Below are 24,605 nucleotides of genomic sequence, written 5' to 3' on the forward strand. Positions count from 1 at the left end.
ACACATTGTTTCTAGGGTGTGAAAACAAGGAGCTTTCTTCATATCAAACCAGCACCTTCAGCTTCCAAATGGACAAAAAAGGGCACGTGGAAACCACCAGCGTTGGTCCTTGGTCACTCAGAAATGTTTGCATGATTAAGATCACATACTTTCACTGTGAGCTGAGTCAACTGCTGCTATCAACTAGGTGCTGCCATTTTAAAGAAAATAACTTGATAAACATCAGGAAACACTGCAAATTTCACTGTGCTTTTTACTCCTGAGGAGCAAACAGGGCACTGGGAATAAAGCAAGATAAGCTACCTTCTTAGGCAAAACTATGTGAGCTACTAAATTAACATTGAACTCTCTGAAGATCTTGGATCAGTACAATATGATATGAAGAATTTTCCACTTCTTGGCCAACTTCTGGCTTGTCAAAACAAAAGCAAAGAAGTAATTAAGAATAATCTGGTCTGAAACAAGAAATGCATTACTGCAAAAAACCCCAAACCCAACACTAATACAAAATGTGCTCTGAACTAACGAATTAAAATATTTAGAACAAATGTGTTTGCTTATAGTATAACTGAATAAGCCACTATGCAGCTTTACATTCTGAGTAAGGCAAACATATTTGGATCTACAAATAATTTTTTGTGCAAAATTTAAAAAATACAAGATAGGTTTAGTATCATAATGCATAATAAGGGCTTCCTGTGGTAAAATCACTACACAATAAAACCCAGATGTCCTATCTTAAAACCTCAAGGAAAAGCAATGCTGAATTTCTGAAACCACTTCAGCTACTTTCAGAGTAAGGTGAAAAAACAACAAGATCATTTTATTACATGACAGTTTACCTTGTCAGGGTTCTTGTCTCTCAGTATCAATATTTTAACTCTGAGAATTCTGGGAGGCTGACAGAACTCTGTCTATTCTGCTACCAAATGCAGCATGGCATATGATATGCCAGTTAATAACTCAACAAGACAGAATTAACTTGAATATATTATAGTAAATATTCCTTGAGCATAGTTCTGATCTATAAAGAGGACAAAGTGAGTAAAGAACCTATATGTGACTTTGCACAGAGAGCTCAAAAAACATGGACACATGCAAGAAACTCCTCATCATCATCATCACTAACTTCAGGCAGATACAGCATTTTGCTTTTGGTATAACTTGTCTTGTCCTTGCATGCATAACTTGATTCACTTATACAGGATATGACTGTATACAAAGAATAGACTCTCTAATTTTTTCCACACAGACATAGAACAAATGACTCTTAAAGAAATCTTTCAAGAAAGAACGATTAATTAATAAATTAGAATCAGTATCAGTTTCATAGGCATGGCAGATAAAAAAGAATTTCAAGGAAGAATTTAGAGAGCAACAAGGAAAAAACTCTTTTACTGATGAGTGGAGCAGACAGCACACAAGAAAAGAGGGACCAAAAATAAGGAATTCAAAGCTATCAACCACGACTACATTTCCATGTGTGCAGTACTGGCTGTGAATGTGCCTGCCTGTCTGGCATCATATGATGTTGATGGGAGAAGTCATGGCTGTTTAAAAAAAAACATAAATAAATTCCCACTTGGGCAGCCACCCTGCTGCCTGTCCAAAATGTGATACAAACTCTGTGATCCTCAACATTGAAACAGCACTGCCAGACCAAGACATGGCTGTTGATGGCAGTGAAAATGAGGGGCTTTGCCTTAGGCAGCTGCCACCTCCTTCATTCAAGATTTCTCAGAGTTCTTTAAGAGAGCTGCCCCTTCCTGTCCCCTCTGTGACTGAACATGGAAAGAGTCCTCTCTTAATTGCCCAATAATTCTTCCAGGGCTCAAAGAAATTTTGAATAAAGCAATGAGATGTGTTAGGAGGGTCCCCAAAATGCTAGTGATGTTTTCAAGGTATCATTATTCTGTCTGATTTTCTTATGGAACACCACTCATACTCAAAGATGAGCCTGTAGGAAAGACATTCTGTGCTGTTCTTGTGAGCCAGCAAAGGCCTCCTGGAGATAAAGGAAAGCCCCATATTTCTCCCGAGGAAGACACCAAGGTTGTCACCATGGAGACATGATGATGGTGAGAAAGTTAAGAGACACAGACTCTAGCTGGCTCACAGAATGACATGGCTCCTTGGTCACCCACTGAGAACTTTGTTTCTTTCCTATAACCAATGGGCAGTGAATGTGTATGTTGGGTGAAAGTAAACATCTTGAAAAAGTTTAAAAGCAACATGTTGCTATAATAAATCTCTCTTGCAGCCTTCTGATGGAATCATGGTATTTTGTAACGACATGAGCCCAACTATACACTTATTTAGTCAGATCTAAATAAGCCATGTCCGTCAGTGTGGATACACCTCAAATGAAGCTGTTCTAAATTAGGATTGCAATGTAATTTTTTGGGGAATCTCCTAGGCTATTTCTAAAGCAGCCCACAGGTAGGGAGTCTGGTATGTACAGGAAGAGGTAGATTCACTTTGCATGCACTAAATAAATAATGTGGCAGATTAAATCAATACATCAGATTGATGCCTCCTTCCTAGATCACCTAGGCAGTATGCCTGCCTTATCACATTTCTCACACTGTAACCCAGTGCCTACATTTACAGTAGACACATTAAGCAGGATGGGCCAAGTGATGACTCCACCCTGCTTATTTAGCCTGGAAATCCTGTGTTAATGAAAAAAGTCCTCCTGTTTCAACCAGACAAAACTTTCCAGATGGAATAAAACAGGACACATCTGGGAAAACCTGGATGTGAGATAGCCCAGAGCACTGACACATTTTAACTTAGAGCAACAACTTAGGTCCCCATGTCAGCAATCTAATTTCATGACAAAACCAACAGAAGTAGTACATAGTAGTGTTGGTTTTATCTTCTCTGTTAAAGATTTATTGCTTCTTCCACTTGATGACATTCTCCATGATATATCCCCTTAAAATCTCACAGAAGCGAAGAGAATTATATCTCATGCACTACTTCAACCATTTTCTTTCTATATATCTATATATGGTCTCCTGTTATAATGACAGTTGTGATCTGTTACTTGCTGTTGTTTTTGCAGATGTTATTCAAACTTATTCTCTCTCAATTTTCTTTCTTTGATCTGACAATTATTTCTTTCTTTGCAGGGATTCTGTTGCTCTCACCTGAATATAACTTGGGAAAAAAGTAACTTTTGTTAGAGGCAGTTAAAAAAATATACTAAAAGGACACAAATAAAGTAATCAAATGTTACAAAACTACTTAGGGAAAAGTGTTCTTTTTTGGAAGACAAAAGAAAAAATAATCAGCATTAGCAGAAGATACATTGTCTCCAAAGAGAAAAAAAAAACACCCCAAGAACTCTATTTTTGATGTAATGCATTAGCAGAGACAGAAAGGGAGAAAAAAATCTGTAAACTTAGTTGAACTTCAGGTAGTTAATACTACTTAATTTTATTTAAGCCATGTGAATTATTAAATCTACAATTCAGAGTAGTTCCAAAGTTATTTGAGGCCTCTAACATCACTATCCAACGTACGCCAAAGAGCACTAAAGATAACTGTGCCTGATCCACCCCATTTGGCTGTCTGTCCTGGCACTTCCATTCAGGGACTTCTCTTCCTTAGTTCTTCAAGTCTGCAACCAGCATCCTCTTCTCTTGCCAGAGACACCATTTTTTTCTCTTCCAGTTCTCTGATATCCTAAACATCCTCCTTCTTTTTCCTGCTCTCATGTCTTTTTCTGCTGAGAAACATCCGTCTCCCTAACAGCCAGCCACAGCCTGCCAGGCAACACATTCCGTCAAACTCTCCGAGTTCCACTCTTCCTCTCTCCCTCTTTCCTGCCCTTTCCTTAATCTCCCTCCAATTTCTTCATTTGTGCAATTTTTCTCATTCAACACCACTTATGTGCAGCAGCTGTAACTCATTCACATCAATATGGCTGTCAAAGCCAGCAGCTCTGCCTGTCTCACTACAGGCAGAACCATGACTTTTAAGACCTGGTCCCACAGACTCTAATAATTCATAGCAGTTTTTAAAATTCAAGCTAATAAAACACTTCATAACATTAGCACATTGATCTGTGTAACAAATAGGAGAAGAGTCAGTGTGACAAACAGGATTACAATATAAACAATATGACTGCCAGCAACTCTGGCAATTGTTCAGGTGCTACTGGTTCCCACTGACACCCACTTTGTCACTTACAAACATATTTGACCAGAGCAGTCACTGCAAGGAGCAAGGCCAACCCTCCTCCCACCCCCAGCTGCCTGCTTCCAACCCCATGCCAGCCCAGGTTTCTATGAATACAAGTGATCTGACCCAGGATAAAGTTAGCTCTCACCCCTCTTCTTTTTTGGGGTAGTCATTAGTACAAACAAGGAATTTTCCAAATCAGCTCACCACACAACTACAGAAAGACCTGTGCTGACCAAGGGAAGGAAGCAGCATATGAGTGGAAAATGGGATAAATATTGTGGTGGCAGTGCAGCTCACTTTTTCATGGAAACATGACCAGACTTCCCCATTCACATTCACTGGAGTGTTTCATCTCCTATATAGCCGCCACCTTAGGAACTACTAAATCTGAGAAATTAAACCTTCAAGCAAACCAATTTACTTTTTCAAGATTCTCTGGGAAAACCAGCATGTGGAGATTCAAGCAGCCATGATCAGACTGCATGCATTAACTGAGATGTCTTGAACACCTCTTCAGTATACCTCTACTTTAACATCACAGTCTGCAGGCTACTGTTAAGGACATGAGGGAGAATGAATTAGTCCATGCTATAGCTAAAACTCAGGTATCATGCTATACACACTACAACACAACTTCATAAAAGAAGAGTCACAATGCCACTGGTTTATGTCAACTGATCCCAGTGATATCATTTCTGGGCATAAAACATTTGCAGTTATCACCAGCCTGCTCTGGTTTCAGTAGCACATGGTAATTTTATCATCCATTCAGCACTATGCAACAGAACAATGTTTGTATCTAAATGAGGCAAAGACAAGCAGCACATGACACTTAAGGTTCTTGCTCCTGTCCCCTCCCACAGGGCTGCGGGTCCCCAGCCAGAAAGCTCTTGCATGATGTGGAGAGATCAACCATCCATGCAGGCTGACGGGCAGGCACAACATGCCAACTGCAGCTGGAGTGCAGGATTATCCTTGTCACAGCACCTGCTGCAAAAGCCCTAGGATTTCCCAGTCCCTAACACAGTATTTTCCAGTCCTCAACACAGTATTTCCCAGTCCCTAACACAGTATTCCCCAGTCCCCAACACAGTATTTCCCAGTCCCCAACACAGTATTTCCCAGTCCCTAACACAGTATTCCCCAGTCCTTAACACAGTATTCCCCAGTCCCTAACACAGTATTTCCAATTCCCTAACACAGTATTTCCCAGTCCCTAACACAGTATTTCCCAGTCCTTAACACAGTATTTCCCAGTCCCTAACACAGTATGCCATCTCACCAGAGATGTGGTCTATCATCACATATCTATCTAAAGTGGAAAGTCAAAAAGTTGCACACAAAAGGGTTAAAATATAAGTAGGATAGCTTTTGAAAAAAAATGTAATCAAGGTCCCACTAGCACATGACCACAAAGCCTCACCCACACTTGTGGCTGACCAATAAATGCAGCCACAAGCCAAGCCTACCAACCTCAGTATCCTATATTCAGGCCTGATCCAAAATCTATTCCCATTGAACTCACCAAGCTTTGCAACAGGCATTATCTCTCACAGCTTTCACATCCTTGTGACAATGATGCAAGAGTTTAGTAAATTCTACTTATATCAACTCAGGTAGATAACTGCAACCACCTATATGGCACATTTTTTGATTTAGCAATTTAATTTAAACAACAATTTGTTTATAAACTCCGACTTGTAGAAATAAGCTTCACAGTCCTCAGCGGAGGTTTGTATGTAAATGAAGACATTTCACCTGCAGGTTAACTATATTGGTATAGTTAACCTGCAGGTGAAATGTCTTCATTGTACTCATTGGTATCTGGAGCACTGCATTTTTGGTGTGTTTCTCACAAAAAATAAAGAAATTGTTGGGTTTGTTTCACTATTGTTTTAACAAAATACCCAAACAGAGAAATTAACAGTGGAATACTTCAAACAACCTGACACTTGAAGCATTATGCTTCTCTGCTGAATATAATGTTGTGGAAGACAGCAATCTGTAAGGCTTCTAAGATTATCTGTTAGTTGTTTCTTTTAATAGAAAGACAGATAAGCCATCTGGCAAGGAAAACGCAGTTCCTCACTTATTGGTACCAAGGAAACTGCTTTTTTGTCCTCTTCTCTCCTCAGTAAAAGTCAGAAGATGTTTTACTTACAGCGTCCACTTTGACGGCTGACAGCAAAACTTCCATCAGGATCAACAAAAGCCCCGTATCCCTGCAGGGAAAGGTGAATAAGAGCGATATTGTTTTCAGCTAGTGCAAAACAAACACGTGATAACGCTCTGCAGTTAAAGGTGACAATACGACTTTAAAAAAGTTATTTCCAAAAGCCTTTGGAGCGGTATTACTTACTGACAAAGGAAAGTACGTGCACTGGGAAGCTGAGAGATGTCCATTTTCGCTCCTTCCCCGGCCGGGGGCTCGGCTCAGGGCTCCCTCCCGCCGGACGGCCACCCCTGCAAGGCAGAGCAGAGCCCGTTCAGAACGCCGCTCCCCCCGCCGGAGGTCTCCGCGCTCGGCGACGCCGCTGCCGGGGCAGGGAGCGGCCCCTGCGGCCGGGCCGGGCCGGGCTGCGATCCGGGGGCAGCGGGGCTGTCCCGCCGCTCCCTCCCGAGCCGCGTACTGCCGGCGCGCAGCCACCCGCGGGCGCGGACCCCGACGGGCCGAGGGGAGCGCAGCCACCGCCGCTGCCCCGGCCCCTTCCGCCGCCCGCCCCGCGCCCGCTCCGCACCGCTGCGCTACCGTACCGTGCCGAACCGTGCCGTGCCGGGCGGCCGCGGCCGTGTGCGGCGGGGAAGCGGCGCGCCTCCCGGCTCCGCCCGCGCCCCCCGCGGCCCACCACACACCCGCGGCGGGGACCGGGAGGCGGAAGAACTGCGGCCAGCGGGGAACGGGAGCGGGCGAGGTTGCGCCCTCCCAGGGTCCCCGCCCGGAGGGGAGGAGAGGGGGGGCTGCCACCGCCCATCGTGTACGACGAGTCGAGTCCTTCGCCCCCGAGGCATTGCAAGCGCCGCGGCCGCGACGGAGGGAAGAGACGCGCATGTGGGGCCGGCCCCGCGGAGCCCCACTGTGAGTCGGCGGCGCCCCGCCGCCCAGGGACCGACGGCGCGGAGCGGTGCGCGGCAGCATGCGGCTCTGGCTGGGCTTCGGGCTGCTGCTGAGCGCCGAGCTCAGCGCCGTGTCCGCCGCGGTGAGTACGCGGGGGCGGCTCCTCCGGGCTGCGCCATCGGGCGCACACGCGGGACCCCCTCACGGGGAGCCGCGGGAGCGGTGCGGGACGGGACGGGACGGGAGCCGGAGCGGGGCCTCCGCTCTCGGGGCGCTGGGGCAGCCAGGTGCGCCGAGCGCGGATGCCCGGCGGCCCCGGCGCTGCGCGGGGCTGTGCCTGCCCGCCCGCCCTCCGCGGGGCTGTGCGGAGCGGGGATGGCCGCGGGTCCGGCGGGACGGGCCCCGCAGCGCTCTCCCACGGCCCGGCACGGAGCGCCGCTGACTGGGGAGGGATGGAACGCACGCACCCACCCGGGACTGAAAAGTACCGAGCTGTGTTGCCACGATGAAAAAGAATAACAATTTAAAATGTTAAAAACAACCAAAATTTATATTAATAATAGTTTAGAGTTGGCTGCTTGCATTCAAAGCGCGATGCATGCTGCCTTTGACCCCCGCGATGGGCGGTAGGCTGAGGACTGCGAAGGATCCTAATGTTAATGGTTAAAGCTGAATTCTGGCATCTTTCCGGATGGAACTAGATTGTGGCATAGGCTTTGTAAAATCGAAAGCATGCAAGTAGTCTGAAAGTTTTGCTAAGGGAGCTAATTTTATCACTGTGATAATAGCTATTAGCTGTCCTTAAGTCTAAAGGACTCTCTCTGCTGGCGCTCCTGAAGTATTTGGGCTGTTCCTTCTGTACGTCTAAGTAATGGGCAGCTGACACAATAATTTGTATTAGGTTATCTTTTTGTGTCTCCTTGTTTCCTTGAATTTGGTTAGGTTGATACTGTATTAGTGAAATTCAGGAGTGGAGAAAACTTCTCAGTAGCTGTAGACACATGGCTTTTTGTCATGCTTCCTGCTATAAGTGTAAGATCTTGCATTAACATTTCAGTCAACAATGGAGGTATGGGAAAGGGTTATTTTAAGCTTTTCTCAATTTCAGCTGAAATTAAGTCCTATAATGAATTTTGATGCCTCTGTGGGATGGTGTGTATGTATTGAATCAACTGAAGTAAGCAATGCACTGAACTTCCCATGTCTTGTCTGTTGCTCCTAGGTTGATAATATCAGGCTTACTGTGATTGCAATAAATCATTCAGTGGTGAATCCTCTAAGGCAGTTCACCCAGCACATGCCATTAAGTTGATTAAACTGTATTTCCTTAAGGTTGTAATTAATTTTAATTAATTAGAGTATTTTGAAGTAAATTATTTACATTTGAGTTCTGAATTTGTTATATCTAGAGATAAAAATATCTATCTGTGAGATACATTCCCACCTTGTGCTGCAAAGTGAAGTCATTGGGTGAACCATGACTGTCAATCAAAGACACAAAACTACGTAGGCATGAGGTGCTTATTAAAAGAAGGTACAAACTTTAGTATTAGTATTAGTTGTACAATTGTTGCCTCTTCTTTGGCAACTGTGAAGAGGCTCTGTTCTAGAAGTATCTAGCCATGTGCTGGATAAATTATTCCATTAAAATCAAGATTTCTTAAAATGTAACCTGAAGCTGTTAATTATATTATGAAGCTATTCTCATAATTAACCATTCTTTGTGTGTTAAGCTCACTGCAGATTTACAGTTCCTTTTCAGAGCCACCAGAAAACACAAATATGCAGTGGAAGCTGAGCTCCTTGCAGTTTTGCTGCCTTAGATAAACCCTCAACTGCACATGGGTGGCCTTTCAATCAATTCAGTTCTGCTGGCATTGTCCCGAGCTCCACAGTGTTGCCTGTCACTAGCAGCCACACAAAAGGTGATGGAGATGCCTGTTAGCCTGCACCATACTACGTGTGGGTGGTGATCCAGAGGCTGCTCTTTGGAGATTCTTGAGCTGGGCTGATGCTTGTGCATGACTGTGGCAGGGTGGTGTGAAGCACTCTACACCTGGGCAGCATCATTTCTGCTTTTGGAGAGCTGGCAGAGCTGACCCAGTGCTCACATTGTCCTCAGATGAACGTATTCCCACTGTTTACATTTAAAGAGTGGTTGTATTAGCAGAAGATTGTGTGGTAAGGAAGGCTGGAAGGCTGTAGCAGAACTCTTTGCAATAGGCTGAACAGAGCAACCAACTTTATGCAGGAAAAAAAATTATGCTGGTTCCTTCTTTCATTGGCTAGTCTTTTTCTTTTTTTTCTTTTTTTTTTTTTTTTATGGCAGTTGTGTAGCCACAGTCTTATTAATTGTACCATGGCCTTCATCACAAAATTGATGAGGGATGAAGGTGGTGGGCACCTTGGAGATCATCTATTCCAACCTCCTGCTCACAGCAGGGACAGCTACAACAGCTACTTAATACTGTGTCCCACTGAGTTTTGAATATGTCCAAGGATGGAGACTGCTCAACCCCTCTAGGCAACCTGTGTCAGTGCTTAGTCACCCTCACAGAAAATGTTTCTTCATATGTGCAAAGTGGTTGTTCTAGGCCTGAGACCATCCATGCCTGTGAGCACAAGCAAATGTGACAGGAGCAGCTCATGCTGTCTTGGTGGTGGTGATTCTGCAGTCTGTCTGGGCTGACAGAGTGAAAAACTGTTTTTATCTCTGACATATCTGTGATTAAATACATACAAGGAGATTTGGAATGACTGCTCTGACAGAGGCATTTGACGTAGCAAAGTCAGCCCTCAGCCAGCTACTGTCACGATCACGTGCCTCTGTACAGAAAGAGGGAGCTGCTCCGTTGCAGCTCTGTTTGGTTTTAATGTGGCACTATAAGGAGCTTCCAGATGTGACTCTGGAAGTTTAGTGTTCTTTATTTTGATAAATTATAACAAAAATAATATTTACAGCTGATCTGGGCTTTTATGCTGTTCTGTGTTCTTCTCAGGAGATTTGTTTTCAGGTTACAGTGAGAGCAGAGTGGAAGAAGGGCGGCAGATTAAGCTGTTTCCAGGTCAGGATAAAAGACTGCTCCCATGAGACAGTTACAGGAGAAGCTTGTTTTGATGGACCTCTGCAGGGGCTCTCATTTCTGACACTCTTCAGGCTTCCATTTCCTATGGAGAAAGTCTGTTTCCTAACATTCGTACTGCTTGGTTGGGAGTGGACAGTGCCATGGGAATGCCTGTTTCATGATTTGGTACCCTTCCATGCTGCTGCAGTGCTGGTCCTTGTGCTGCGTGCAGCACAGCGAGATCTTCAGCTGCACTTGAGCCCTGGGTGTAGTCACCTTCCACACAAGTGAGCACTGGTGGAAGGGAGGAGCTCTCCTGGCCACCACTGCTCAGGAGTGGGTTTAGCATTCTCTCCAAGTTCCCAACCAATCTCCCTTTTCTCCTTTTAGTCTAGGTGAAAAGTTTGCTGGGACAGAGTGAGAGCAAGCTCTATGGAGCTAGTAGGGAAAGGTATGCCAAAACAGTGATAAAAACATGCATAAATTTTTCCACAAGGGCAGTGCTGCTTCCAGTAGTCCTATTTGAGCTGAGAGTGTGGTGGCAGCTGGGGATGCACTGGTGGGAGGCCAGGAGGTTCCTGTCCCTGGATAAGGCCTGTATAAAGAGTGGTCCTGTATGTGGCCAGGCAGAGACAGCTCTGCTGTATTGTCCTCATGACTTCCTTGCATCACCTCTCCTATTTTTACATGATATTTGGGAGTGCATTCTGACACATGGCAGTTAGAAGCCAAAGGCAAAAGGAATATAATCTGACCAATTTTTCTATTCTCTTTTCTTTAAAAATGTGATTTACTGAGATGGAGATGTACAGAGTATATAAACCTAGAGTAGATAAAAAGAATGACCTGGGCTTTTGGCATGTGGTTGAAGAGAAGTTGTATGACTGAGTCTGAATCACTGGTAGCACTTCACTTGGGTGTGCTTTTACCAATGAAGTAAGGCAGGGTTGGGCAGCTGCCTTCTGCAGCAGTTCGTGTCTAGGACTGCCACATCTTTGATGCTGAGACACCCTGAGGCCATCTGGCACCCTTGTCCCTAATGTCCTCAAAGACTTGACAATACCAAGGGCAAGTTTAATAGACCCTAGCAAGTGTTAATTCAGGAGCGAGATATGGTCACTCTGATTCCAAAAATATGGCCAGAAGGGGAGACCCAAATGATTTTTAATGAGTAAAGGTCCTCTCAGACTAGAAGGTTTCAGAGAAGAGCAGGAAATGGGTTTGGTTGCCCCTGCCAGGCTATGGTGGGGTGTTGGAAGCATGAAGAAGGCAAGTGCAGTGCTCCCTTTCCTTCCTGTTGGAGCAAGATGTCAGGAAGAGGTATCAGATCTGGGGTGGCTGAGGGTGCTCCAGAGAGGGTCATGAGAGCATGGGCAGGAGAGTGGCTTTCCAGCTTGTGGCCAGCACTGCTTGCTGGGAAAGTGGAGGAGTGGTGGGCATGGGTTCACCTGTCCCAGCAGTGGTGGGTTACTACTCAATATGTATGCACAGAAAAATGCATGGGCGCTTCTGGAGACAAGGGGGGCAGGCCTGGTGACTCCTTGCTCCCCAAGGTATCTCTTTATACCTGTTGTCCTTCCTGCCAAATTCCCCTCTCCCTCTGGCCACTTTTTCTACAGCATCATGGCATGGGGTGCTGGAGGAGGGAGAGAAGGGCAGGATATTTTATCTCACCTGCCTGCTGCCAGCCATGTTGGTGAGCACAGCCTCTGAACCTGCTGAGTGTCAGCGTATGCAAGTGAGTTTATGGACTGTCTTCCCCAGCTGCACAAGTTTTGCTTCTGAGTGTTTGTATCAAATGCCTGCAGGACTACTGCAATGTTTCATTGCAACTTGTGTGCTTGGTGTTTATAATCCTGGATGTCACTAGCTTGTGTAATGCCTGAGGTTATGCTGGATGTATATTCTGTCGGTTGCCTTGCCCTGATTATGTAGAGCAATGTAGCACAGCTGCTGCAGGCTGCTTAGACTATTGTTCTAAAATGTCAGAAACCTTCTTTAGGGATAGGCTTAGGAATATTGTTCTTTTTATAGAACTAGACTAAACAAAGGAAGATTCAACAACCTCTACACAAGAATAAATTGACTTACTTCATCAGTGTTTGAAAGTTACATAGTACACCCTTCCCAGAATTTCCGCTGACTCTCCCATCATAAACACTTAACACCTTAACACCTTGCAAGATTTGATCAAAGAGAGGAATTTGGGCATGGGCTATGACCTGAATGGAAGAGCAACCTGTGGCTTTAGTGAGTAGTTGAAGGTGTAAAGTGCTGCTGCAATGTAATGATGTGTGTGGGAAGATGAAGATAAATTTTTTGATTTCTCTGGGTTGTAACTGGTTGGGATTATTCTTCGTGATTTAATACATCAGAAAAGTATGTGGCATTAACCCTTCAAGAGTCTTTTTGTAGCAATGTCTTGGACAATGTGTCAGTAAAACAAAGGACCAGTTAAAACTTTATCAGTATGTAATTAGTACCATTATGCTGTTGTAATCTGAGGTGAGTTGCAGTAAAGAAATAGGCACATTCTTCATAAAGAGTCTAACTAGTGCAAAAACCAGTCCTTTTTTACCCTCTGGCATGTACAAATAGTTATAGGATGAAAAACTGACTGTTTAATCTTCCTTTATCTCTGACATATCCTCTTACAGAAGGGGGAGCTTGAATAAACTTTCTAAATTGAAAAAGAAAAGTACAGTGTAGATGTTCAAAAGTACTTCAGCTTCCAGTCCCTTGTACTTCTACAATACACTGTTCAGCTCACTTTTTACTACTTTGGCATCTCAAAAAAGTATTTTTTAGGAAGCCTCTTAACAAGGTATGCTTTCATTATATTTCCAACGTAGGCAAAAGACATTTTAAGCCTTAATATTATATTAGCTCTTCTTAGTTTAGATGTTTGTGTGGTGCTGGTAGGAGCTGCCCCTTTTCACCTCTGATTTGCCAAGTTATCAAGCATCTGAAAACCTGTAATTATGGGCTCCAGTGAGAATTGTGGTCCTGCTTTTATACCTGTGCTGGGGTGTTCCAGCACAGAGACATTAGTGCAGTTCTGGTGCAAGGTGCTGAGGCCTGGCTGCAGACAGCAGGTGCTGTGGAACCCAGCAGCTTGGGAATCTGCTTGGGTGGAGATGAGTCAGCCTCACAGCCAGCAAAAAAGTTCCCTTTTTTTAGCTTGGCTTGCCTTACAGCCCCGTGATTAAAAGGACATGTCAGAAAATGAAATGAGGGAAGCCAAAGAAGAGCTGGAAAAGGATAGGTTTCCTTTTTCTTGATTTTTTTTTTAATGCTACCTTCATATCTAAAGAATGCTGTTCTCACACATGTTCTGAAATAAGTGGCATAAGGTTTGCTGTGAATGCAAACCAACTTAATTTACAAAATGTATAATTGTGTCTTTAGCAAAGTTATTCAGCTACTTTTATGGAATTTCTTTTAAGGTAAAGGGTTTCTTTGTGTGGATTAAAGAGAATCACTAATCATACTGTGTTCCCCTCCTTTCCTATGCTTTTTTTCTCTCTGTTTGCATCCGCTGCCTTCACCTTTACTGCTGCTGGCAGACAGCCCCTTTCTCGCAGGGTCTGAGGAAGGGTGTGCTTCTTCAGCAGAACAATGTGAAGGACAAAATACAAAGTGCTGTCAAGTGTGTGGAGTAAACAAATTGCAAAGTAATAATTAAGTTTCTTTCATCTTTTTGTGGCTTTCATCTGCTTGTAGCAGTGACAGACCACATTTTGACATGCAGATTTTTAAGGTGGCTGAGAGGGAACCAGCAGAATAAATTATCAGAGTTATAAAATAAATCCAGTAGTTAGTTTAATGCACTAAGATTGGTAGGAAAAACTAGAATATTTTATTTTAAAATCAAGTGAGTTTGGTCATTTGCATTCAGAAGAAATGTAGTTTTTTATAGAGGACTGACACATGGTACAAACTATTCATTATCTTGTCTGTAGATAACATATACCTTCTTAAAGAACATTTCAAATGCTACAACTACAGAACGGAAAGTTCTAAAGTAAAGTCTGTCACCCCCTTGGAGATCCCTGCCCAACTGTAAAAGTGGGAGTGGAAGAGATGTGCTAACTGGCTCCAGTTTGCAAACTCGGTTCTTCATCTCTGCAATGAGATAAGATGAAAGCCGCAAATCAGGTTTAGGTGTTAAACTTTCTTGAAAGGTGCCAGAAGTCTGGTGGTGTTCCCTAACATTGCTGGAAAAAAAATTATTTGGGGCACATAACATTCATCTCCTCTGCTACCTTTAAACACCAGTGTCCAGCCTTCTCCCTGCCCATGTGTGTCTCAGCTGCTGTGGGATTTATCATCTCTCTGACTTCATGGGAGGTCTGAGGTTTCAACCTTTCTTCCAGTCAAGATGCCCTCTCAATATTTCTGAACATGTGGATGTTTTCTTAACACTGGGGAATGAATGTGGTAGAGCATTTCTAAATGGTTTAGTGGGAGAAGGAGTTCTGATTCATCATAGTCAATGATCAATGCCATTTTTACATGGAGATTCTTCCTATAGATTATTCACATTGGAAATTCATAATGAAATATGTAATCTTTCATGCAAATAATCACTAACTTAGTGGAAAATAAATAGTTTTATTAGCTTGTTCTCTTTGAGTAGATGATTTATGGGGTTCTTAGTTTAGTATACAGAAATCAGAATGAGAAAGGTTCTTTTCTTTTGTTCTCTTTGTCATGCAAATGTTTCAGTTGTAGCTAAGGGACAGAACAAATTAGCCCATTTTCACTGGATAGCTATGTGCTGACTAGATATTCTAAGTCTTTTGGTCTTTTTAGTCCATTTGTTTATCTAGTGGAAGAAAACTTGTTTTCTACTCTACTGAAAACTTCTGTTGAAATATTTCTTAATCTAAAAGCATTGAAACATATCCTAAGATTGTAATGAAACCCAAATAAAGCTGGTATGGACTGATGGGGCTGTCAAGAATTAGAACAAAAGTTTAAAAAGAAATTAGTGCATTAATAGTTTGTATTCATAGTGCACATATTAAGGGAAAAAATCAGCTACATGAGGGTAGATTCAAGCATTCCAGGAATTTTCATATTGTACTTGAAGCTTGTCCCTTTTATGGCAATGGTAAGTCAGTTATCTGCTAGCAGAATAAAAAAGGATGAGTTCTGGCTGCCCTAAAGCCAAGATATATGTGCAAGCACTAATTGTGGCCAAAACTCAGAAGACTTTTTTAGCTGAAAATGCACATGTGCTTTTAGCAGTTTGTTAGAATAGGCAAGGAATACTAAAGCCTTGTAGGTGCTTGTAATGCTTTTACTTCAGAAAATTATGAGTAATTTTTTATTGAAATTTTTTGGTTTTTTTTTTGCTGAAGTGAATTGACTGGGGCTGTATCTTTGTTAAGAGCAGCTGCATTTTTTGGAATCAACACGGACACTTTTAGAGAGAAGCAGGGAATAGCAAGAGGCATAAATGAAAGTGAGAAGAAAGTAAAAAGCTTAACTCTATGCTAGGAAGTCTATGTTTTCATCATTTTTTTTTTAATGGCGCAGTGGCTCTGAGGAGTCACGGCTGCATGATGCATCTCTAGGGGGCAGAGTAGAAAGCAGGGCATGAAGAAAGGTCAGGAAAAAGGGAAAGAACTAAGTGCTAGAGCCCTGCACTTAAGTTTTGCTTAGCTGGACAACAGCTGTGAGAGCTGGCTCTTGGTCCTGGCCACTGCCACCAGTTGTGGGGACCCTCCAGCTGGCAGTCCCAGCCTGGAACGGGCTGTTCCATGATTGTTACTGGTAAATATCAGCTGGGACAAGACTTAGACAGGGATTCTGGTGCTGTTAATTCTTACGCAATGTAATCCTACTGTCTGTGACTTTCTATTGCTATTTTAAACCTTACTTCCCAGTATGGACCTTGGTGATCCAGCAAATGTTGTGCCAGTGCCTAAAGTCACTGGGTTAAATAATGTCTCGGCTCACGCCCTTGAGAATGCCAAAATAATAGTTCAAATCATGCAGAAAAGTAGATCCATCTTTCTGGGAACATGCTTTTGAAAATGTGCTCTGATTCACACTGGTCAAACAAACAGTGGATGCTGATTTCTGATGCATTTTCCAGGAACTATGTGCTTGATTGGGACAGAGCTTGTGATTTGAAAGGGACTGGATGTGTCATAAGCATGGAAAAGCTTTGAATGGTAGCCCCTGAGATGTGCAGGCACACAACTGCTAACCTTGTAGTGATTGTAGCTCAGTGCCCTCTGTCCTGCCAGGTGCAGACTCATTTCCTCAAAGTTGCTAATAATTTCAGCTTCCATTTAATTGATTTTTGGAGTAGTCAAAGAGGCTGTAAATGTGGAAAGCTTTTTTTTCTGGAGTATCAAGGAGACCAAAGAAGATGATGGTGACAGGAGAAAGCCAAAAAAATGCATAGGTCAAAAATGAAAAAGATTGTTTTGTGAGAATGCTTCTGTGTGCTGTCATTATAAAAATCACGTTTTCCTTTTAGTGCCTTCAAATAAAATCTTTAAAGGGGCAAGCCTGGCAAGTGACTGCCTTATACCTATTTGTGTTCCCACAGTCTTTGCAAAGGTAATATACACACTAAAATATACATCTACTGAAAGATGTTTGTTCTAAATGCCTTCCTTGCATTCCAAAAAACTTTCTCATTGATACCACCGGAGCTGCTGGTGCTAGAATTGATTTGGCAAAGTGAAAGCCAGAGGAAAAGGTCTGTTTGGTCCTCTGGATACACTACTTTGGATCATGACAGACCTGCAGAAAATACAACTGCACAAAACACAAGTGGGATACTATCAAGATTAGCTGACCCTGTGTTAAGGCTGAGGTGGCATTTACATGGTCCCTATGTAGTGGGCAAGTTATGGTTTTGGTCCAGAGTTTGCAAATTCACAATTCTGTGCACAACTTTAGTTACTCACACAATATAAGACACATCTGTGCATTGACAGACATGCACATCTGGGCTCTATTTCAGCAGAATACTTTTTATATTTGTTCGATGTCAACACAACAATATCCTTTATTTTAATAGTGTCCTGTTGCTTATAATTAAGTGGAACCAATTTAAATTGCAAAATAGAACAGCATGCAGAATTTAATGCAGTGCCAAAGCAGTCTGTGTAGTGAGTGTCTTCTGCTGAGCTCAGGTTTATTTTAGCTGGACTGTTGTTCTGTACCACATGGTTCACAAGCAATGCGTTGTTTTTTGTAAATCCCCATTCAACATCATAGTTTCAAGTCTGAACATTTCATGGGCAAAATGTGAAAAGTTCTGTGTTTCCCTCCCTGGGCCCTCTCAGATGTGTGCCATGATTGGAAGGGTAATTGGCAATTACATGGGACGGGTTTGCACATGGCACAGTGTGTGTCTGTTCTCTCCAAGGGAAATTGTGAAATTAAATTGATTGATATGGGAGGCTGCACATGTGATTATGTCATGTTGGGTATTGTCTTGGTTAATACCCCTACTTTTCTGATAAATGTGGTTCAGCTGTCTAGAAAAATATTTCATAGTTCTGAATCCAGAGAACTATAAATCATATCAAATCAGTCTTGAAAACAGAATGCGATTTTTTGTGAAGTTGCACATATGTATGAGGTACTGCTGAAAATAATTGAATGTTGTGATGGTCTTAAAACATGAGCCTCTTACATGAGTTTTTTGTACCTGAGGACAACTGATGAATTTCTGTTATGTTAGGTAAAATGTAAAGCTTTTGGCCAAGACCACTCCTTAAAACAGAATTTGTAAGTTTGTGTGTAAAGTAATCTGTTTCTTGTGACTATTGTTTGCTGTGTTTGAAAGTATAAAGTGCTTAGATTTATAGTATTGGATGGAAGCTGCATTTTTAAAATCTGAGGCACACCATGCTAAAGGCAAAGTTATGATGTGCATTCATAATTAACCTATCTCATAGTTGTCACTGATGATGGATAGTAATTTGTATACATAAGTACCAATTGTTATTATCCTGATAGCCCAATATCAAGTGCTATAATTGACAGGAATTAGTAATTTGACTAAATTTTGGTGCTGATGCTTCTGGCGGCTGCAGGAATGATATAGTGAATCATTAAGTGTAAAACTGGTTCTGTTTTTGGAGAAGCCATCAGCTTCTTCAGATTGGTTATTTACCTGCTTTTGTTTGGGAAAGGGGAAAAGGGCTGGGACTGTAAGAGTCAAGGCACTTTGCATGTTGTGATGAAGTGCTGAGGTAGCAGCTGGGTGAAGAATAATTTCTAAGTGTGTTGTGTGGGTAAGGCCAACAGTTACACTTTGCCATTCCCCTGTGCCTTCCTGTGTGTGCTGTGCTCCCTGGGGGTCAGACTGGTGTGCCAGCCTGCTCCTTACACCTGCTTTACTGTGGGGCATGGAAAAGATATGCCACCTTCTCTTTCCTGGCTGGTGCCTTCTGCACATGAGACCTTGCAGGTGAATCAACACGATTTGCCTTCTACACAGTGTCAGCACCAGCATTTGAAGCTGCTGAGGCTTGGACTGGCCAGCAGCAAGGATGTGCTCCTGCAGGAGGAGCAGCAGAACCCTGGGCCCATCATGCCAGGGGAGGGGCAGAGGAGTGCACATCAGCTGGTGGGCTGTACATCCCAGGTCAGACCCTTCCTCTCTTCCTGTGAGCTCCAGGGTGTCCAGCGAGGGTCCATCATTGCCTGACCTGCTGGGACTGGAGAGGTTTGCTCTCCAGCAGGGCCTGAAGTGCAGCCCTGCTCCATCCCTTCCTGATGTTGCCTTTGAGGCTGAGCTCTGCAGCTGACTGCAGTAGAGAGCCAGAGCAATGCCAGTTGCATTCCCATCACAACCTACAGACCATGAGAAAAGGGAGAGAACAAGCTGTAAAAATGCCAGAAAATGTCCATAAGATCTATGTGTCTTTTCTTACTCTTAAGGGTTTTCAACAATTTATGGCATGAGAAATTACTTTTGTCACTGAAGAATTATGACATGCAGAGAAATAGGTTAGTGATCTTGATCAGCAGAGTAAAAATGAGTTTCATCAGCTTGGTTGTCTGAGGATGATTTTATCTTGACAGGCCTACAGATGGAAAATAGAGGCTGGTCAGATGTTCTGCGCCTTTGTTCCTCCCTTATAACCAGCCTTGCTGTGTTCCTCAAACTGAAAGTCCAAAATGTCATGTCTGTAATCTCTTCATTTTTCATGCTTATTTCATTGTTGGGGCTTCATGATGATAAGCCTAAAATCACTTCCTAAAAACTCAGTCAATTAAAATATAGCACGTGAAAATGAAAATATATGCTATTGTCTAATATTGGGAAGCCATTAAAAGCTTCTGGATGTATTGACAGGTGAGAAACTACTTAGGTGTTGTGATCAAGGTAAATTACCAAGGGAAAAGTGTATCCTCAGGCTCTCAGATGAGTCATCAAAGAGAATTTTTTTTTATTTTAATAATAAAGACATTAACAAAAAGACACCTCTAGAATGTTATCAGTATCACAAGACAACCTTTTCTTAGGCTTAATTTTTCCCACTGTTAAGTGAACACTTCAAGCTACCTTCAAAGGTGGTGGATGTATTTCTTGGCGCCCTAAGTTTTTCTCCTTGTTGTAACACTTAACATTGCCAAGGAGATGGATTACTTAGTGGTCTTTAAATCCAGAGGTGATGGTAGGAAAGAGAAACTAAGAGTGTAAGGTTGACTGAAACCCAAAAGTTTTGTAGCTGTGCCCAGCAGGTTTATTATTGTTATTCTTTAAGGACAACTGAGAGTTGGTACAGATCACAGCATTTAGAATCCATGTGAAATGCAGGAATACATATGGGCTTTTTTTTTTTTTTGGAAAAGTCCAAAAGCAGGAAAAGGTAGCTTTGGTTTTTTTTTTGTATGTTTGTGGTTTTTTTGGCTTTTTTTTGGTTTTTTTTTTTTTTTGGTTTGTTTTTTTTTGTTGTTGTTTTTTTTTTTTTAGGCCTTATCACATAAGACTGGAAAGAAAAAATTGGAGAAAAATGGAAAAGAAATACATGCTATGTATTTTTGTCTTAGAATAGGCAGTAAAGTAATTGCCAGGGTAATGAAAATGTATTACCACTGCACTTACATTTATCAGAGTTTTTTCTGAAATTATAAATAGTTTGAATAAACAACTTAATTTTGGAACCTGCAGTATCAGCCAAACACAATTCCTGTAAACTGCAATCTGTATTATTCTCAATCCTGTGCAGTATGCTGTTGTGTATTGACATATTTGTTTCTTGGCTAAGATTTTTTTTTACCAGAAGCATCTCCTTTATTTTTACTATAGATTGAAGTACCTATACACATACTTGTTTCTGAAATCTTAATTTCTATTTAGAAGTTACTGATATTAATACTGACACTTTATCTTTTCTAGCATTTTCCTTTTCTCTGTTCTAGACATATTCCATTGGTGCCTGCTCATGGGAGTGTGTGCTAGTAGAACCCCCTCAATATTACATGTAATATTCAAAAGTATTTTATCATTCATTTCATGCAAACATATCTAGCATGGCTCACTCATTTTAGGGCTAAGAGATGCATTATGCATAATGGTGATAAAACCTCATTGTGAGAAGCAGTTATCTGTTGCAGATACTATTTTTTCCCCCCTCATTCCATTTTATTTTTCTTCAGGAAAAGTGTGATACCCTCCTGCCCACTCTCAACACCTTTAAAACCTGTGGAGAGCTCTCACATCTAAGTGTGGACCATGGACCTTGATAGATAATCAAAGAGGAATAAGAGTTCCTACAAATGTCTTTTCCCTTGCCAATAAAATTGTCATAGCCTGTAGTCTGATTCAGTGGTAAAAATAAAATGGTGGGGGTTTATTTCTGTTATTTCAGGTTAAATAATGAAATTTCTCTCTGTGCAGTCTAAGGTTTTATTTTCCATTTCACTTTTTTCACTGATATGTTCCTCAGACCTTTTTAGATATGAAGATATGGACAATGCATCCCATCCAAAGGTGGAGTGTGTTTCAGAAGTAGGTCTCCAGAGTTGCCTCTGGATGTGCACCATGTGCCACAAACCCCTCCAGGGCTGTCATTTTTTATCTGAAGCTTCCAGTGCAATTGTTGTGTCTCCAGTGGTTCCCCTCCTACTGCACATCCACCTGCAGCTTGAAGGGATGAATCTGGCTTATTTGTAAGGAGCTTGGTCCCATCCTTTCCCTTTCCCCTTTCCCTTTGGTGCATGGAAGGGTCTCTCCTCCCTGAGCAGCTCCAGGTGGCTGCATGCCCTGTGTGAGCCTGGATTCCAGCTCCCTAACGCTCTTCAGCTGCTGATCCCATTCCTGTCCAAGGGTGAGGAGAGCTTGGAGCTGCTCTGGTGGGCTGGGGGAATGTTGCAGGCAGGATCCAGTGCAGCTGCAGATGAGTGTGCCTGGGTTCACGTGTGGGAGCAGAAATCCAGTCCCTGTTTTGCCACGGGCTGCTTTGGCAGCCCTACGGCAGTATTTTTAGCTTCCCTGTGTCTCCCTTTCCTAAAAGTGAAGTAAGGAGAACAAAACCTCCTGATATTCAAAGTAAGATATAAGTAAATTGTGTGATGTTCTGTGACATGGATTATACAAAGCTTGAAAGTGTGTAATAAAAATGTATTTCTCAGCATCATCAGCTTCAGGAATAAAAGGAGTTCACACACTCAAAAGTTGGCAGCACACTGGCCCTCATGACCTAACATGTAACTCTGGGTTGCCAAGCTTTTTCCTGTATTGGCCCTTGCTGCTCTCATTTTAGGTGTTTCTGCAGTAACCACAGACACAAAAACTTTAAATACAGAGGCTAAATATCAGAATGGGGAAAAAAGGAGTGATTGAGGGGAATTTTTTGATGGGTTCAGGATGGTGTACCAAATTAACTTGGGATTTCCATCCAGTGATTTTGGCTATGTCCCTCTGATCCTCTTGGAGGATCCTCAAAATAATTACAGTACATTTAAAAGCTTATTTTCTAAATTGTTTCTGCCTAGGACCCCAAAATAGATAAATCTTGTTTTTTCTACCAGAACAGGCAAGTATTCACAGAATTATTTAGATGAGTAAGGTAGAGGAGGAAAATAAAAGTAGTAAGACAGAATAACTTTAAACCTGCATACCTTATGAAGCCCACCAGGTTTTATGAGGTAAAACCAGTCAAGATCTTCATATAAATTCATTTTAATGATTAAAAATAGTCTTTTGAAAGTGGAAATTTTAACTTCAAAATTTTTTTTTCCAGTTTAACATGAAATTCCTGTCCAGTGAAAGAAGGGGAAATGAAGTAAATGAATAAAGGAAAGGCTTGCCAAACAATGATAAGCTTTGGATTGTTGCAAATAACTGTAAGAAGTTTAGTGTCATTATAGGAGAGTATGTTACCTGTTCTCCTCTTCCTTCACTGCTGATTGAAATTAGGGGGGACTGATTTTATTCTTTACAGTTAAATTTACAGCACTGAACAAGACAGGGAATCCAGGCTGTTCTCAGCTGGATAATAAACAGTAGAGCTATTCTTTTGCTCTGAAAACCCTGACCTCGCAGGGAAAAGTGATCCAACTGCTTCCAAAATAGGCACATCTGTATACTGTAGCACTTTGTCTCTCAGGGATACTTGATGTGTGCTCCACCAGTTGAAGAAGGGGTGAGGTAAATGCAGAGTTCCAGAATAAAAGGCATGAAACTACACCTAATCCCAAAAATTTTAGGCATCCCTGGGCGTTTTTTTATTTAGAAAAGTACGTGTCAATCTATTTTAGGAAGTAAGCAGGCAGCTTCTGTTCTTCATTCTCCTCACTACTTTTAGTTTTTGGTGAGCATTTAAATGCTGTACCTGTCTTAAATACACTTACAAGTATTAAATCACTCTATTGCATCATATTGAAAATAAATTTTCCTGTATTCGTGTGCTGAAATACTGAAATTGAGATGGAAATGCGAAAAAGCATCCAATCAGTTGACTTCACTCTCATTTTACTTTGAAAATGCAATGTTTTTGAGATAATCCAGAAAAAACATTGAAATATAAACATAGTAATAGAGTGAGGGATAGATGTTACTTGACTTTTGTAAGCACTGTTTTTTTGCCTGTAGACAATTTTCCATGTGGAGTTGAATAGCAGAGCTCCCAGCCACCCATCAGCTCCTTGCCCCAGTAATACCAGGTAGCAGGGAAGTGTTCCAGGGCCCATTGGTGGGGAAGAAGATCTGCTGCCTTTCCCCAGAGAGAAATAAGAACAAGCAGCCTTCTGAGCAAGCCTTTGTGCTGCCATCGCAGTAGGATTAGGAGAATAGTTAACCACACCAGCAAGGCATTGGCAGTGGAGGTTTTTGGTCTCTGTTAAATGTTTTGTGATTAATTTAACAGGGTTGGACAGGAACAGGGAGGCAGGTTGGACTGACTCGCTGGCTGATGCTAAAGCGGCTGTGTCCCACAGGGCTGTCAAAAGAAACATCTCCACTCCTTTTTCTCATGTGTGTCAGGGCTGGTTTTGCTGTGAGCCGTGGCTGTTCCCGAGCTGGCTGCTGGCAGGGCTGGCTGCTGGCAGGGCTGGCTGCTCTGGCCGGGAGCGGGGCGGGAGCGCGGCCAGACCGCAGCTGTTGGCGGCACAAACCGCGCTAACCGCAGCCCAAGGTGTGCTCCCACCTCGAGCTGCCCTGACCTGCAGCAGGGCTGGGGGATCAGCGGGGCTGCCCTGCTCACAGCCAGCTGTTGGCTGGCTTCTGCCAGCTGCAGCCTGTCTGCATGTGGAGGGGCATCTCTGCTCTATGCATTATGGATAGTTAGATGCACTTCCTTCCCACCGCTGGCCATGTGCTGACATATTAATGTCTTCCTACAGAGAAAATGCTTAAGTGCTCTGTTTTCATAGTGAAGCTCTGTGCAACCTAAACATGGGCCCCTTTTGCATCATTCTAGCCTTTAATTGCTTGATGGGTTTCACAGGATCACATCTTATTCAATACATGGAACAGAATGTCCTCGCTGTGCAAGGGAAGATGCAGGAATTTTTGCCTTACACTCACTTTCTGGACTTGTTTCTTACTTAAGGTCTAATAATCAAGTTGTGCTAATAAATGCATTCAGCTTCTCATGAGCTTCCTGTGGCATTATCACAGTAATACCTGAATGTTTTGAGAAAGCATGTGCTGATTTTTATATGCATACTCCCCAGAAGGAAGGAGGCAGTGTATTGCTGCACTCAGTTTTTTCATCCCATTCTGTCTGTGCTAGCCAGAGTGGTGCTTCAGCCTTTTTCATAGCTATTTGCTGACTCTTTGGGAGAGGAAGCCTGGAAAAGGTAAT

At 42.6% G+C, this 24,605-nt stretch overlaps 2 protein-coding genes across 2 annotated transcripts in view; one reads left to right on the forward strand and one right to left on the reverse strand.

The window, feature by feature from the left end:
* The window catches only part of COL4A2 (collagen type IV alpha 2 chain), a 143,721-nt gene extending 136,758 nt beyond the window's left edge, over positions 1-6,963 (reverse strand). Inside the window, exons 1-3 of the mRNA XM_063149975.1 lie at positions 6,946-6,963; positions 6,551-6,654; positions 6,353-6,413 (exon numbers count right to left, since the gene is read on the reverse strand). Coding sequence (XP_063006045.1) covers positions 6,353-6,413; positions 6,551-6,594 — 105 coding nt within the window. The 5' untranslated portion in view covers positions 6,595-6,654; positions 6,946-6,963. The remainder of the gene's footprint in view (positions 1-6,352; positions 6,414-6,550; positions 6,655-6,945) is intronic.
* Positions 6,964-7,290: 327 nt separating this feature from the next.
* COL4A1 (collagen type IV alpha 1 chain) overlaps positions 7,291-24,605 on the forward strand; it is a 120,582-nt gene continuing 103,267 nt past the window's right edge. Inside the window, exon 1 of the mRNA XM_063149962.1 lies at positions 7,291-7,388. Coding sequence (XP_063006032.1) covers positions 7,326-7,388 — 63 coding nt within the window. The 5' untranslated portion in view covers positions 7,291-7,325. The remainder of the gene's footprint in view (positions 7,389-24,605) is intronic.

The sequence above is a fragment of the Melospiza melodia genome, chromosome 2, assembly GCF_035770615.1.
Source record: "Melospiza melodia melodia isolate bMelMel2 chromosome 2, bMelMel2.pri, whole genome shotgun sequence".
NCBI classification, from domain to species: domain Eukaryota; kingdom Metazoa; phylum Chordata; class Aves; order Passeriformes; family Passerellidae; genus Melospiza; species Melospiza melodia.